This window comes from Cotesia glomerata, linkage group LG7 (assembly GCF_020080835.1).
Source record: "Cotesia glomerata isolate CgM1 linkage group LG7, MPM_Cglom_v2.3, whole genome shotgun sequence".
Classification (NCBI taxonomy): domain Eukaryota; kingdom Metazoa; phylum Arthropoda; class Insecta; order Hymenoptera; family Braconidae; genus Cotesia; species Cotesia glomerata.
This window is the reverse complement of record NC_058164.1, coordinates 11,162,745-11,178,114: the sequence shown is the minus strand read 5'-3', so window position 1 is coordinate 11,178,114 and position 15,370 is coordinate 11,162,745. Positions and strand designations below refer to the sequence as shown.

Below are 15,370 nucleotides of genomic sequence, written 5' to 3'. Positions count from 1 at the left end.
TTTTAATGGTCATATTACCTAATTTCTTGATTTAGTTGCTGAGACTAAACCACATATTATTGCGTTTACAGAAACCTGGCTCAAGCCAGTCTATGATAATTCAATATTTAATCTAAACAATTACACGGTTTTCAGAAGGGATAGAAATTTAGTTCATCCAGACACTGGTCGATATGTTATGGGAGGTGGTGTTGCATGTCTGGTTCATAATTCATTAAAAGCCAAAATAATACACATCCCAGCCACAGATCATTTAAATCAGCCGGAATATGTAATTCTTGATGTTACTTCTATTACTGGTACTCATCTCTTACTGTCAGTAAGATATCGTAGACCAAAAGGTAATCTGTTAAATGAGTTCTTTGAAATCATCTTTAAATTAATGCCTATATAAAAATTTAATCATTACAGGTGACTTGAATTGTGATCTATTAGATTCTCTGTTCATATCAAATCACTTGAAATCCTTCATCTCTGAACTGTCCCTATATTGTGTTCCATATGGTACTACTCATCATTCCCACAGTAAAGATTCATGGCTTGATGTTGTTCTACTTGACAATCAATGTAAACTCGGTAAATATTTCAAATCAGATCATCCATTCATAAACGGCCATGACTACTTACTATGTGAATATATCTTTGAAAGTCCAAAGAAATTAGATAAAACAATTACATTCAGAAAATTTTCTAACTCAAATCATACTCTCTTAAGCAATTCAATCTTTAAATCACTTCAAGTTAACAGAGAATTGTTAGAACACCTTGATCCCGACAAATTATTAGAGTTTTTCTATACTAATATTATTACTTCTCTTGATGAGTTTGCTCCATTACAGACTCGTAGATTAAATCGAACTACAAACCCGTCGGTCACGAGAGATCTTAAAGCCAAATGTAAAGAACGTGATGCATTGTATCAGCGTGCTAGACGAAATAAAGACCCAGAACTCCTTCGGTGTTTTAAAAGTACGAGGAGAGAACTAAAAAAAGAACTGAATAGTGCTCGTGAAAATTACCTGAATAATGTCCTAACTAACATTGCGAACGGAACAAATGTTTGGAGCAAGCTGAAGCATCTCGGCCTGATTAAAAGTACGACTTCTTCCCCTTTGAAATACTTTGAAGCTTCAGACTTAAATAATTATTTCGCTAACATCGTAAGGCGGCATCCTCCTTGTGACATAGATTCTCTAGACTTATTGTTATCTCTACATAATAGTCAAGTAACTTGTTCTTTTTCTTGGTCAAAAATTGAAATTATAGATGTAACAAAAGCTTTACACCTCACACTTCGTAAATCTAAAGGAAAAAGTCCTGATGAGTTTGATCTTCGCTGGCTAAAAAATTTTACTCCGCAAATCACTATTTTTCTCACAGCACTTTTTAACAAATCTCTGGATACTAGTACCTTTCCGCAAGCTTGGAAAGCGATTTTTATTATTCCGGTAAATAAAGTGTCCCCACCACATTCTCTTTCTGATACTCGTCCAATCGCAAATACATCCCATCTCAGTGAAGTACTTGAGCGGTTGATAGCCAATCAAATAGTAGATTATCTCGAGAATAATGAATTACTTGATAAATACCAGTCCGGCTTTAGAAAGCACCATAGCACACAATCTGCTCTATTAAAGCTTGTAGATGACATCAGCCGAGCTATAGATAATAATAAATTGACTCTCCTAGTCCTGTTTGATCTAACTAAAGCTTTTGATTATGTAAATCATGAAATTATATTGAAAACTCTAATTGAATTGGGTTTTTCTGCCCCTACAGTAAAATGGTTTTTCTCTTATCTAACAAACAGGAGTCAGTCAGTAGTGGACGACCAAGGAATTCCTGTTGGATTTTTAGATACTACCTCCGGTGTTCCCCAAGGATCAGTTCTTGGTCCAATACTGTTTCTCTTGGTTATGAACACAGTTACCAAACGATTGGTGTATAGTAGACATGGCCTATTTGCCGACGATAAATATATTTATGTACATTTTCACACCTTTCAATTACAAGAAGCTACAAATCAGATAACTAGAGATGCTCAAGCAGTAGTCGATTGGGCTAGAGAAAATGGTCTAGAAGTAAATTTGCTTAAAACTAAAGCAATGCTGTTGGGATCTAAATACAAAGTGAATTCTCTTCAACGTGATGGTTTACCACCCATCATGATTGATGGTAGAGCTTTTCCTTATACTGATTCGACAAAGTATCTTGGACTTCATTTATCTTATGACTTATCATGGAATCTTCATATCTCGAAAACTGTTTCTATAATAAACTCAGCTCTTTATAGCTTAAAATTACGCAAAAATACTTATACATCTAATATTAAAAAACTTTTAGTCTCAGCAACTATATTACCTATTATTGATTATTGTATCATTGTCATGTCAAATTCTACTTTTGACAACGATAGCAAACTTCAACGTGCTATAAATTCGGCTATTCGTTTCATTTATAATTTGAAAAAAGATAATCATATCACTCCGTATAGACGTGAATTAGGTTGACTCTCTGTGAAGAGTCGACGTATTTATTACACTTCTTGCTTTTTATATAAGTTATTAAACACTGGTAAGCCCTGCTATTTGCGAGAATTATTCACTAAAGATCCGACTATTCGACGTTCAGAGAGACTTGCAGCCAAGAAGAATTATATTTCTTACATAGTACCGAATTTTTCTTCGACTCTCTATGAGCTTTCGTTTGTTGTAACGGCAATACGTCTATGGGAAGAATTACCAGCTGACATAATAAACTCTTCAAGTTTAGAAATTTTTAAAAATAAAATATATGATTATTTATTCAATCTAGATATATAGCAAAAGTCCGTTATCAGTTAAATCAATATGTTTATCTAATCTAATATATTATTATTGTATTTTTTCTCTTGTTTAACTTAGCTACACTGTCTATTTACTACCAAATTGTCATATTAAGTTCTATCTTTTATTATATTACATCATTAATTTGTAATTTTATTATATCTTGTACACTTATAATCAATATATATGCATATGTATAATTTGCCATCAGGCCTAGGCTTTGGCATAATCTAAATAAATCTAAATCTAAATCTAAAAAAAAATCTAAATCTATTAAGAATCTTAATGAAGAAGACCCTCCAAAAGATAAGAGGATTTTGAAAACAAAGATTCATAATGGTGATTTTACATCCTCATAATATTGTTCACTATATTTTGTTTCAAATACGTCAGAAGATCGATTTAAAATACTATACGTAATATTACGTCAAAGTAATATGGTATTATCGTTGATTCTATAACCCGTACAAAAAAAATTTTGGTTCCTGATGAATTTCCGGATGAACTTCAGATTGTGAAACAAATATGAATTTCATCGGGAATTCCAGCTGATTTTCATGATGAATTTGAAACAAGTCGTATGTGAAACTTAATTTTTTTAATCCGTAAAATAATATTCGGAGTCAATTATGTTGGAATTTTTATTTTTATTTATACTGACTCATCATTGACGAATCTTAAACTTATATCTGGATAAATTTTTTGAGTAGAAGAACACAATATGCAAAATAATATTTCGAAATTCATCATGAAAGTCAGCTGGAATTCCCGATGAAATTCATATTTGTTTCACAATCTGAAGTTCATCCGGAAATTCATCAGGAACCAAAATTTTTTTTGTACGGGAATGTAATAGATTACATCAAGTCAAAATTTATTACTGAAGGACTTTTATAATTAATTGTGGAAAATAGGAAGGATGGCTATTCTAGTAATAGTATAACACTTTGATTATATATACGTCTAAATGTAGTTGCAGCTTTATTATGTCTTGTACACAGAACTTCTAGATCCGAACAAAAACAGTTTCACTGTAAAAAAATCGCGCCAAGTCCACGTTCATAAGACTATTAGGAAAAAAAAAATTTTTTTTTCTTTACAAAAAGATACAAAATAAAAAAATTAAAAAATCTAAGTAACCGATATGATTGTTTATGATTTTCGGAAATTAAAAAAAATCTTATTGTAAATTTAAAAATTAAATAAAAATTTTAGAACGTATTTAGTGTGCGTGGTTGCAAAATATTTTACTTTTAATGAAATTCGTAAAATCTATTTATTAGGACTTTAAAAAAATTGAAATGCACAATGACGCACACCAAGTACGTTCTAAAATTTTTTTTTTAATTTTTAAATTTACAATAAGATTTTTTTTAATTTCCGAAAATCATAAACAATCATATCGGTTACTTAGATTTTTTAATTTTTTTATTTTGTATCTTTTTGTAAAGAAAAAAAAATTTTTTTTTTCCTAATAGTCTTATGAACGTGGACTTGGCGCGATTTTTTTACAGTGAAACTGTTTTTGTTCGGATTTTAGTATTTTTTGTAATTATAATGAAAATTTACAATTGGTACCAACTTAAATCTCGCGTTGGCAGCATTTTTTACTGCAAACTATCCCCTTGAAGCTACAGCTTATGTAGATATAATTCCAGTGCACCCTGGCGGCCGTAAATGTAAGCTGTGAATTACTTTTTTTAACTGTAGTTGCGTATCTATAGGAGGATTACTCACGGAGCTTAGATAGATCTAAGCTTAGATCTCTATCTAAGCTCCGTGGGATTACTACACATTTTTATTTTATCTAGTCTGTGGCGCTGACCTTTCTCCATCAAAAAAAAGTCTGGATCGAAATTTCTGAGCGAGCTATAGTATGTGATGATAAAATTTAATAATTTCAAGTAAATAAATTGTTATAAGTGAATATAATTAATTAATACGGTGAAATAAATTATGAATCACTGTTATGATAAACGAATTGGGTAAAAAAAAGTACCGTAGAATTAAATAAAATTTCGCAACCTCAAAAAACCGTTCTGCTTACAGTAAAACATAGTCGGTAGTCTGGCGCTCCGTTTACAACGGATTTGAACGGAACTTGGCGCCAGATTCTACCGAATCTGTGGATGTACGTGTGATCGGTATAGAGCTATAGTTAAAATCAAATTATATAGTTAAATTTAAACACAACCTTTTATTACTAAATAAGAATAATTCTTGTTGAAAATATTTATTTTTTTTATTTATTACAATATGTAAGGATTGATTATTGAAATATAACAACTAATCGTTTATTTAATTGATATAAATAAATGACATAATGGTCTAAGTTTGAAATAAATAAAAATTTATTAATATCATTTAAATTTAATAATTCTATTAAATGAAAATAAACTATGTCCTGTAATCTTTCAAATAGTCTGATTTTACTATTTTATATAATTAAAAAAAAAAAATTATTTCACAAAGAAAAATAAATAATTTCAAATTAAATAAGCAATTAATTGTTTTATTTCAATAATCAATCCTTACATATTGTAATAAATAAAAAAAATAAATATTTTCAACAAGAATTATTCTTATTTAGTAATAAAAAGTTGTGTTTAAATTTAACTATATACCCTGATAGCCACAGTTTCAAACCAACCAAGTTGGTGTCAGATAGTTGCCACCAATTTAGCGACAACTTGCGGTCAACTTCCGAATTTGTAACTGTTGATGTCAAGTTGGCTACAAGTTTCTGAGAAAAACAAGACCAATCTACTGCCGCAATATGTCGCCAAATTTCTTGAGAAACTTGTCGTCAACTTGGTGCGAAAGAGTTTCGAAAGCAATTTTTGCCGACAACTTGGTGTCAACTTGGTGAACAACCGAGTTCATTTCCAAGACTTGCCGTCAACTTGGTGACAAGTTGCGGCAGTAAATCGACGGAAAGTTGCGACCAACTTGGCTATCAGGGTAATTTGAATTTACTCTACCGCCAGTTACCTAACAAAACTTACCTTACCGACTGTTAATTTCTTATTTACAGAGAAGCCAGATAGTTTTAATGTGTGTATTTTATTACATATAGGATCCGGAGACACGACAGTGTCTCGCGCCGAGTACATGTCCAACATATGGCGAGAGACACAGTGTCTCTATTCTCTAATCATATGTCAACATAACCTCCTCATATATTTAGCTCTATATTTTTCTATTATTGCTAAGAGAATAACACTTTAGACCATTGTTAATAAGTTTCTTTTAACGAATTATGCATATATTACAAAAAATTATTGGGTTTTAACAATTATTTAATATATCTCAAGTTTGAAAATTTTTGCTTGTGCCTGTTTTCGATTCTACGAGAGATTTTACAAATTTAGGGCGAATATTGTTATTTCGAAGTTGGCACTACTTATTAACTTGTTATTCTACCATCAGTAGTTAGTATACTAAATATACTAAACTTAGCGCTCATAAGTAGTTAGTATTTAGTTTAGAATTTCGACATACGACAGTAGGTAGAGCCGCAAAACCATTACCACTGTATTTTAAAAATCTTAACTGTAGTGATAGTTTATATGTAAGGTAAAGGACCCAGTAGTTGAGCTAATAAAATATATATGGAAATATCAAAAGAATTATAACATATTTTGTTTTGTTTAATATTCAAAATAATACTATCAATATATAATATGTTCATTTAAAAATGAGAAATATTTGTATTTAATTTTTTTAATTACATTTTTTATGAATGACAAAGCAAATTTTCAATTATAAATAAAAAAAACTCAATTCAAGACGTTCAATAATTTTCAACTACACAAATTTTTAGCTATAAAACTCATTAAATTTGCAGTAATTAATAAAAACCATAATGCTGATCACTCGTTTATAAACCTATTAGAGATGAGAGTGCTGTTAAAATTATACGGCCCCAGCTTGTTCAAGCTTTGGGTACCACTTTGAAAATCTGGAGGTATAGTTAGACGCTAAAATTTAATATAAAAATCATAGCTTATGTCTTTGCAAAAAATACGTATTTTTTAGAAAAGACTATTCATTAGGTGGTACAATGTTTTTTACTTAAAATGATGATATACCGGTTTTTTTTACTGATTGTTCGGTTTACGGTTTAGTATACGGTTAAGGTATACCTTTTTCATGAAAAAAAATAGCATCTATCGGCTAACTAAAATATAATTGTTCTGATATATAATTGAAAAAACTTACAGAAATGAATTATTGTATCATTAAATAATTATAACATGTGCATATTATTTATGATAAATATACGGATTTTGTATTTCAACAATTCTAAAAGTCTGTTCAAGTACTAGTCCTATTTTTATGAGTGTTCAAGTACTGGGTACTTTACCTTATGATACAAATTATATTATCAATAGAAGCTATTAAAAAATTCAAAAACAATACAAAGATATCACATTGGTCAGTCACGCTAGTCATTCAAAGTAAAAGTATTGTAATAATTTCGTTTGTTACTAAATTATTACAAAAATTCATGAATAAAAAGTTATCTGAATTATTTAAGGGGTACATATTTGGAATTTAAAAATTTTGATAAAATATGTGATTATGTCACTTAATATATTCTTGACAAAAAAAAAGAGATATCCTACAAAAAACAGTTTCACTGTAAACCGTCGCGCCAGTACACGTTCAACTATTGTTACAAACTATAATGATTTGATTTTTACAAAAACTATTAAATCAAAAAACCAAGTACAAAAATTTTTAGATTAAAAAGCGCCAAAGACAGTAAATATTAAGGAAAAAATTTAATGTACTTGGTGTGCATCATTCGAATACTTTGATTACCCACAGTTTTTCAAATTGATATTAGTAGTGTGAATTATAATGCACACCAAGTACATTAAATTTTTTCCTTAATATTTACTGTCTTTTGGCGCTTTTAATCTAAAAATTTTTTGTACTTGGTTTTTTTTTTTTTGGTTTAATAGTTTTTTGTAAAAATCAAATCATTATAGTTTGTAACAATAGTTGAACGTGTACTCGGCGCGACGGTTTACAGTGAAACTGTTTTTTGTAGGATTTACTATTATTTGACCTCTATTAAGTGTTATATATGAAATGGATGAAATGTTAAATGTATATAACTTGTAAGAAAGCAAGTTACTTTTGGAATTCTTTTACAATTATTACAATGGCTACATTTCCGTTTGGATCACTCCAGATGACCCCGAATTTTATATATTAACTTAATTAAGTATAATTAGATTACTTTTTTTTTTTTTTTTTTTATTAACAATACACAGCGTTAGTGTAATCCAATATAGCCAATAATTAGAAATTAGATTACACCCCTTATGTCAAGCGTGATTAACGGTAAGTTATCACATGAATTTAGTAAGGCTGAAAATTTTATCTGCAGTCTGACCCAAGGTTCATACATGTCCTTTACCAAGGATCTCTAATGGTCTATGTACGGACCTTGATCAAATGTCAACGGTAATTATTTACTAGCATAACATTGGTAAAAAGTTTTTTAAAACAAATATATATTTATTCAAGTTTTACAATTATTATGATAGAGAATTTTGTAAGTTTTAATTTGGACAAGATTTATCGACGCTTTGTACAGTCAACGCTCTTTGTATTTGACTCGCCCGTACAGGACCATTCTCTGTATTTGACTCGTCCTTGTCCATAAGAGCTGTGTAAAATCGTCAAATACAGAGGAAGAATGTGGTCAAATACAGAGAGCGGTCAAATACAGAGAGGTCCAATACAGAGAGCGTCGACTGTATTTTTTAAAATAAATGTTAACCTATTTTTTTGAGTAATACATATATAAACATCGTATTTTTTATAAATTGAGTAAAGTGTTCATATTTTGTTTATACAGTCAACGCTCTCTGTATTTGACTCGCCCGTACAGGACCATTCTCTGTATTTTACTCGTCCTTGTCCATAAGAAGAGCTGTGTAAAATCGTCAAATATAGAGGAAGAATGTGGTCAAATACAGAGAGCGGTCAAATACAGAGAGCGTCGACTGTAAAACAATAATGTTACAAGTACAACGAGAACGTTTTCAAAAACGTAAAAATTTATTAACATAGGTGCTAAGTTGTTGTTTTTTTTTTTTTTTTTTTTACTTTATGATGCTGAAATTCAAAAGAAAATTTCACATCGAGAAATTTTAAGAAATTACTTCTTTCTGTTTAATTAAAATAATACAATCAGGATTTCATCATCATATTTATTTAGATATTAGATCTTTGCTAAAAATGTTTTTAATATATTGAAAGAAAATTATATCAGCATTTTCTGGCAATCGTCATAAATCTTTTGTTTTAGAGCTTGGGATTGCTAATATTGACGAGTTACGATAAGTGTTGGACACAGATGATGACGGAATTCAAAAAAAGAAGGCTTGAGTTGGAATTATCAAGTCTGATCAAGACAAAACCAAGAATCAAAAAGATATTATCGTCTTGGCAGAACAAAAGTCTATAAAGACTCCCTGTTTAAAATTTCCAATAGGATCCCATCAAAAGCGACAAAAGCCACTTAGAAACCCATAAATTTTATTGGTTTCTAAGTGGCTTTTGTCGCTTTTGATGGGATCTTATTGGAGTTTTTTAACAGGGCTCTTCAACATTTTAAAGGTATTTTAAAGTAACCTGGAGCCTGTTTATCAAAATAGCTGCTATAAATGTCTAACCTTTTTAATAAGAACTGTTTTTTTTTTTTCTAGGGAACTCATTTGTTGAAGCCGCACAATGGCTACTGTCAACATTTCGTTGACATTAAAAAGTTCATTGAACTTGAAAGACTTAAACTGCAAGTTTAATATCATTTTGGTATAACTGCCATTGAAAGAGTATCGGAGAACCTGTGATGCGAATAATGTCGAGCTTTGAACTAGGGCCAGATAATGGAATTGAATATTGAAAAAGTTTCAGCGAACCACAGTTTTGTCTTGTTCTGGTGTAAAAAAACCGATAGTTCGGGTATGGGACGATTTCGTCTGCGCAAATGAGGCTTCCGTTGCTATGAAGATATCTGTTGGATCTGTACGAATTTTGATAATCTTAGAAACAGCAAGAATCTTGACAGCAAAGCAGTTTTCAACCGACGAATAACACTGTCTTGTGGAAATTAAAGTTACAGTTAGAAGGTCCATCAATGGTGATTTTATTCATGCGAATGTTGATATTGATTCAATCATTTCGGAGGAGCCTGAATATGGTTCTATTGAAAAGCCTGTGAAAGTTTTTCACATCATTGAACATTTTTGTCAAGAAAGAAGATGGTATGATTTCAATTTAATTTTATTATTGGATTAATTTAATCAATTATTGATGTTGAATTTGATTTTCAGATTCTATTTGTTTGGAAAAGATAGCACAATTCGTCTAGGCTGATTGATAGCTGGTTCCGAATTGGCCAACATTAATTTCAATACCGACATATACAGTGGATATTTCGCATCCAGTCAAACAACAACCAGTTACATGGAGAGAATAGAAGCTTTGAGACCAAAGTCTCCACCTTCAAAGGACAAGGTCACGAAATGAGGTCGTTGTGCTTTCAATTGTGGAGGTCGTGGAAGAAAAAAATTAAATTCAGGTGCATCGATGTCGATTCAAATCTGATTATTAATTTAATTTTCAATTTTTTATTATAATTTTACCTGTCAAGTTATCGCTCCGACAATTTATCTGAATTTATCACTTTTCAAATCAATTGCAGAAAATACAGTAAATTTATTTTGAAATCGTAATGACTTAAATGAAATGTATAATGTTTTATTTAATTTATTTTTTTTTATTTCATTGAAGTTCTATGTAAATTAATAAGTATGTAATTGAAGAAGGAATTTTATAGTTAAAAATACAAAAATAAATACGGCAACTGATAAATAAAAAAAGAAAAAATAAAAAAATAATCTGATGTAATTGTAAATAAAATTAGCATAAATTTTTTCTTTGATAGTTGCGGAGACACGGCAGTTCTTGCGCCAAATACAGTGAAACCTGGATAAGTGGGACCTGGATAAGTGAGAAACCTCTATAAGTGAAACTTTTTCTCAGGTCCCGGTACCTCTGCACTGAAAAACCTCTTTAAGTAATATTGATGAACCTCTATAAGTGAGACATTTTTTCAGGACTTACTAGTTCTTTTCTCTCGTATTTAAAGCTATTTATCCCATTATATTGGCAACATTCTTTCAGTATGCGTTCATTAATGCGTATTTAGTATTCGTCACCTGTTTATTTGCAAATTACTTTATCTTTTCTCTCTATTATGGCATTTCGAATTCATTCATTTTTCTTCAGTCATTCAGTATCATTCATTAGTCTGAGCCAAAATGTCGAAAAGAAAATTACATTGTCTGTCAGCAACCGAAAAATCGACGTTAATAGCGTCTCACGAAAGTGGTAAATCGTTTGATGAATTGTGCCAAGAATTTGCTGTGCCAAGGTCAAGATTGTACAGAATAATAAGAAATAAAGATAGAATTCAGATGCAGTGTGTGGAAGGACAAGGAAAACTTAAACGTGTCCGTTTGTCAGAGTATCCAGATCTTGAGAAATGTTTAATAACTTGGATTAAACAATTGCTGTCTCAAAATATTCCTGTTAACGGTCCGATGATAAAAGTGAAAGCTCAAGAATTTTCAACAAAACTGTATTGCCAATTTTTGTGCAAGTAATGGTTGGTTAGAAGGGTTTAAAAAGAGAAACGACCTGGTTTTCAAGAAAATATGCGGCGAAAAAAACGATGTTGACGAATCTCTGTGTACTCAATGGATAACGGACTTATCAAATCTTTTACAAAATTATTCACCAAATGATATTAATTTTTAACGCCGATGAAGCAGCATTATTTTACAAGTGTCTACCTGACAAAACATTTACGTTTAAAGGTCAATCTTGCCATGGTGGAAAGCTCAGCAAAGAACATGTAACTGTTCTCCTTTGTGCGAATATGTCCGGATCTGAAAAACTGCCTATTCTGTTAATTGGAAAATTTAAAAACCCGAGATGTTTTAAGGGTATTCAGACTTTACCAGTAAATTATAAAAATAATAATAAAGCTTGGATGACAGGGGATTTTTTTTGTGATTGGCTAAAGAAATTAAATAACGATATGCGGCAACAAAAAAGGAAAATTGTGTTGTTTGTCGATAATTGTACAGCTCATAATAACATGCCTCCTTTAGATCACATTAAACTTATTTACTTGCCTGCAAATACGACAAGCAGACTACAACCATTAGACCAAGGTGTCATCAATAATTTCAAAGTTTTTTATAGAAAAGAAGTCGTTCATCATGTTGTGAAATGTATAGAAGACAATGTAAGTGCTGAAATAAACATTTTACAAGCTATGAGATTCGATAGAAAAGCTTGGTTTTCTGTCAGTAAAACTACAATCGCAAATTGTTTTAGAAAATCAGGTTTCAAGTTACATGCGTTTGATTCACAAGGTAATGAACAAGAACAAGAAAAAGAAACAACTACGATTAGTGACGATGTTTGGGCTCTAGCAATAAATGATGACAACCAGCAACTGCAATTCAACGAATATGTCAATATTGATGAGGATGTGATGACTTCAGGGGAATTGACCGATAATGATATCGTTTCTGCAGCAACATCGTGTAGGGGAGAAGGGGGTCAATTGAACCAAAAAATGTTTAGTAATTTTTTACTATTCGAATTAAAACTAAATAATAATTTTTTTTTTCTTGGAATCGTAGTTTATTAATTAAGTCTGCTATCATTATCAATACATAAATTAGTGAATAAACAACGTGAATTTTTAAAAATTATTAATTTATCCAAACGCGTCAAATGGTTCAAATGACCCCCGCTCGGGGGGCAATTGAACCACTGCTTGGGGGCAATTGAACCACTGCTTGGGGTCAATTGAATCAATGATATTTAAAACTCAAACCCGAACTTTTAATAAATGATATATTAATTGTTACTTGCTAATATTACTGTTGCATATTTTTAATGCACAGATATTATATAAAATCAATTTAAAAATAATTTTCATTATAAATTCAGTTCATCAAATTGTTAGGTTATTTCCTTGAGTATTTTTCACGTAGAGTCAAGATGCGCGCGCATGTCCCATGCTTCAATCGTCCCCGGGACTGCTGGTTCAATTGACCCCATATCATTTTTAAATAATTAATAGTAAATAATAAATAAATAAACTATTATATCTCTATGAACAAAATTTAGGATTATAAAATATTAGTATATATAACTACTACAATTCAAACTTTATCAATTAATTCAAAAATTGAAATATAATTAAACAATTTGTCACCAGCCGAAAACAAAGTTTACATGCCTAAAAATAAGAAAATCTCAATTTTTCAAAATTTATTAATCGCAATGATTTCAAATTTTGATCATATCCGAGTTTAACACATTAGAATCTAATTCTAAGAGCATGAAGCGTTTTTTCAATTTTTTCGATTTTGTCGAGTGGTTCAATTGCCCCCCTTCTCCCCTATAGAAACAGAAGAGGAAAAAGAAGAAGAAGAAGAAGCAACAGTTGAGAAAGTATCCAAATCTGACGCGGAAAAAGCATTGTGGACATTGCATAAATATTTTGAATTTTCTAATATTAATGATAAAACTATTTTTGACAAATTATTTGCTATTGAAGAATTGTTGACTGCTGATTGTAACTTAAAGCTAACTAAAATGACCGAATTCTATAAGTGAATTTCTGTACTGTATTTCATTATGTATATTGTATTATTTCATATTCTATTATACAGTATAGTAATGTATATTTTCTATTTCTATCCACAGATTCGGTAGAATCTGGCGCCAAGTTCCGTTCAAATCTGCTGTAAACGGAGCGCCAGACTACCGACTGTGTTTACTGTAAGCAGAACGGTCCACAGATTCGGTAGAATCTGGCGCCAAGTTCCGTTCAAATCTGCTGTAAACGGAGCGCCAGACTACCGACTGTGTTTACTGTAAGCAGAACGGTATTTTGAGGTGGCAAAATTTTATTTAATTCTACGGTACTTTTTATTCCTGAATTGTATATTATAACAGTAATTCATACTTTATTTGACTGTTCTTAATTAATTATATTCACTTACTAGCTGATACCCGCCCGCTTCGCTGGGCATACAATAAAATTTTATGTTGTAACCTAGATGAAAAATATAAACAAAATGATTAATTTCAAAAAGATAATTAATATAAATTTTGAATTAGAGAAAAGTGATTGTTTATGATAACCGGTGTTAGCGAGTATTAAATATATGAGAAAAGTATTTTATTATTAATAATCAATCAATCAATGGGTCAGTTAGTCAGTAAATCTGTCATTAGACAGATTTCCGCATCACCCATGACGTACTGTGTAATGAGATGCGTTCCCATTATAATAATGTTATCCTAAACATTTAGTCTAGACCGGATAGGTCAAATGGTAGAGTAGTCGACATGTCACCGGAAGGTTCTGGGTTCGAATCCCTGTCCGAGCTATCTGAATTTTTTCTCGCATATTCTGTAAACTCTTATTAAGAAGGTCCTTCCTATTTCTTTCTCAATCTCTTCCTCCTCCAATTATTCTGTTACGTGAATGTTGGAACGATTCACGTAATAATTATCCGTAACTCCTATTCTTTTCCGCTTCATAGTATTATTTAATTTTAAAAATGTCAATAATTTTTTAATTTTAAAAAATGTTAATAATAAAATACTTTTCTCATATATTTAATACTCGCTAACACCGGTCATCACAAACAATCACTTTTCTCTAATTCAAAATTTATATTCATTATCTTTTGAAATTAACCATTTTGTTTATATTTTTCATCTAGGTTACACCATAAAAATTTATTGTATTCCTATCGAAGCGGGCGGGTATCAGCTAGTTATTAATAAATTCATAACAAATTAAGTGGTATTAAAAATATATTTATTATTACTCATTTTATTAGAAATTATCTTAAATCGACCGTTTTTATAATAATTTAACGATATCGTTGTAAAATTTTAGAGAAGACGCATCAGACACAATTTACCATTTTAATTTTAATCATTAAAATCAGTATAATCATTTAACAATATCAACTTGATAATATTTATGTTTAATTTATCTGTGTTATGATATAATCGAGTTCATCCTTCATGATTATTCCAATACATATAAGTTATTTCAGTTATTAATGATTTAGCTATTCTTTCTTAAAAACGTATGATTATGAATTCCTACTGTCCCAACAGTCAATCGATAAAATTTAAAATCAATCATTTTGACAGTTATTATAGCAACGGTAACCATGATAACGGTAACCATGGTAACGGCAACCATGGTAACGGTAACCATGGCAACGGTAACCACGGCAACGGTAACCATAGCAACGGTAACCATGGCAACGATAACCATGACAATGGTAACCATGGCAACGGTTGATTAGCGTGGGTGGTTGTAGGGGGGTTGAGTTCGATAATTTACGGGTGCCACTGATGGTTTCTTAGATTAGAGGGTCAAAATGATATTTCGCTCCCAAAAAAAGAGA

At 30.7% G+C, this 15,370-nt stretch overlaps 2 protein-coding genes across 3 annotated transcripts; both read left to right on the top strand.

The window, feature by feature from the left end:
* The first annotated feature begins 9,290 nt into the window (after window positions 1–9,290).
* Window positions 9,291–10,626, top strand: LOC123269969 (N6-adenosine-methyltransferase non-catalytic subunit-like). Its single transcript, XM_044735926.1, is given in 6 exon segments — window positions 9,291–9,315; window positions 9,447–9,464; window positions 9,554–9,720; window positions 9,723–9,933; window positions 9,935–10,111; window positions 10,181–10,626. Coding segments are annotated over 4 exon segments (726 nt in total). The 5' UTR covers window positions 9,291–9,315; window positions 9,447–9,464; window positions 9,554–9,578; the 3' UTR covers window positions 10,377–10,626.
* A 201-nt stretch (window positions 10,627–10,827) lies between these two features.
* LOC123269971 (tigger transposable element-derived protein 6-like) lies at window positions 10,828–13,565 on the top strand. Of its 2 annotated transcripts, XM_044735928.1 has the most exons (3): window positions 10,828–10,949; window positions 12,120–12,460; window positions 13,327–13,565. In XM_044735928.1, the coding sequence occupies exons 1-3, from the start codon at window positions 10,936–10,938 to the stop codon at window positions 13,548–13,550; spliced, it is 579 nt and encodes a 192-aa protein (XP_044591863.1). In that variant the 5' UTR covers window positions 10,828–10,935; the 3' UTR covers window positions 13,551–13,565. The 2 variants fall into 2 exon arrangements, with proteins under 2 accessions (XP_044591863.1, XP_044591862.1); XM_044735927.1 differs by lacking the exon at window positions 10,828–10,949 and having other exon boundaries at window positions 12,013–12,460.
* Window positions 13,566–15,370: the final 1,805 nt, after the last annotated feature.

Excerpts from the sequence above, each read along its gene's own strand:
- LOC123269971 (XM_044735927.1), top strand. The coding sequence starts at position 12,013 with ATGCCTCCTTTAGATCACATTAAACTTATTTACTTGCCTGCAAATACG. Across the intron at positions 12,461-13,326 it reads TGATATCGTTTCTGCAGCAA|TCTCCCCTATAGAAACAGAA; the intron begins CATCGTGTAGGG and ends AATTGCCCCCCT.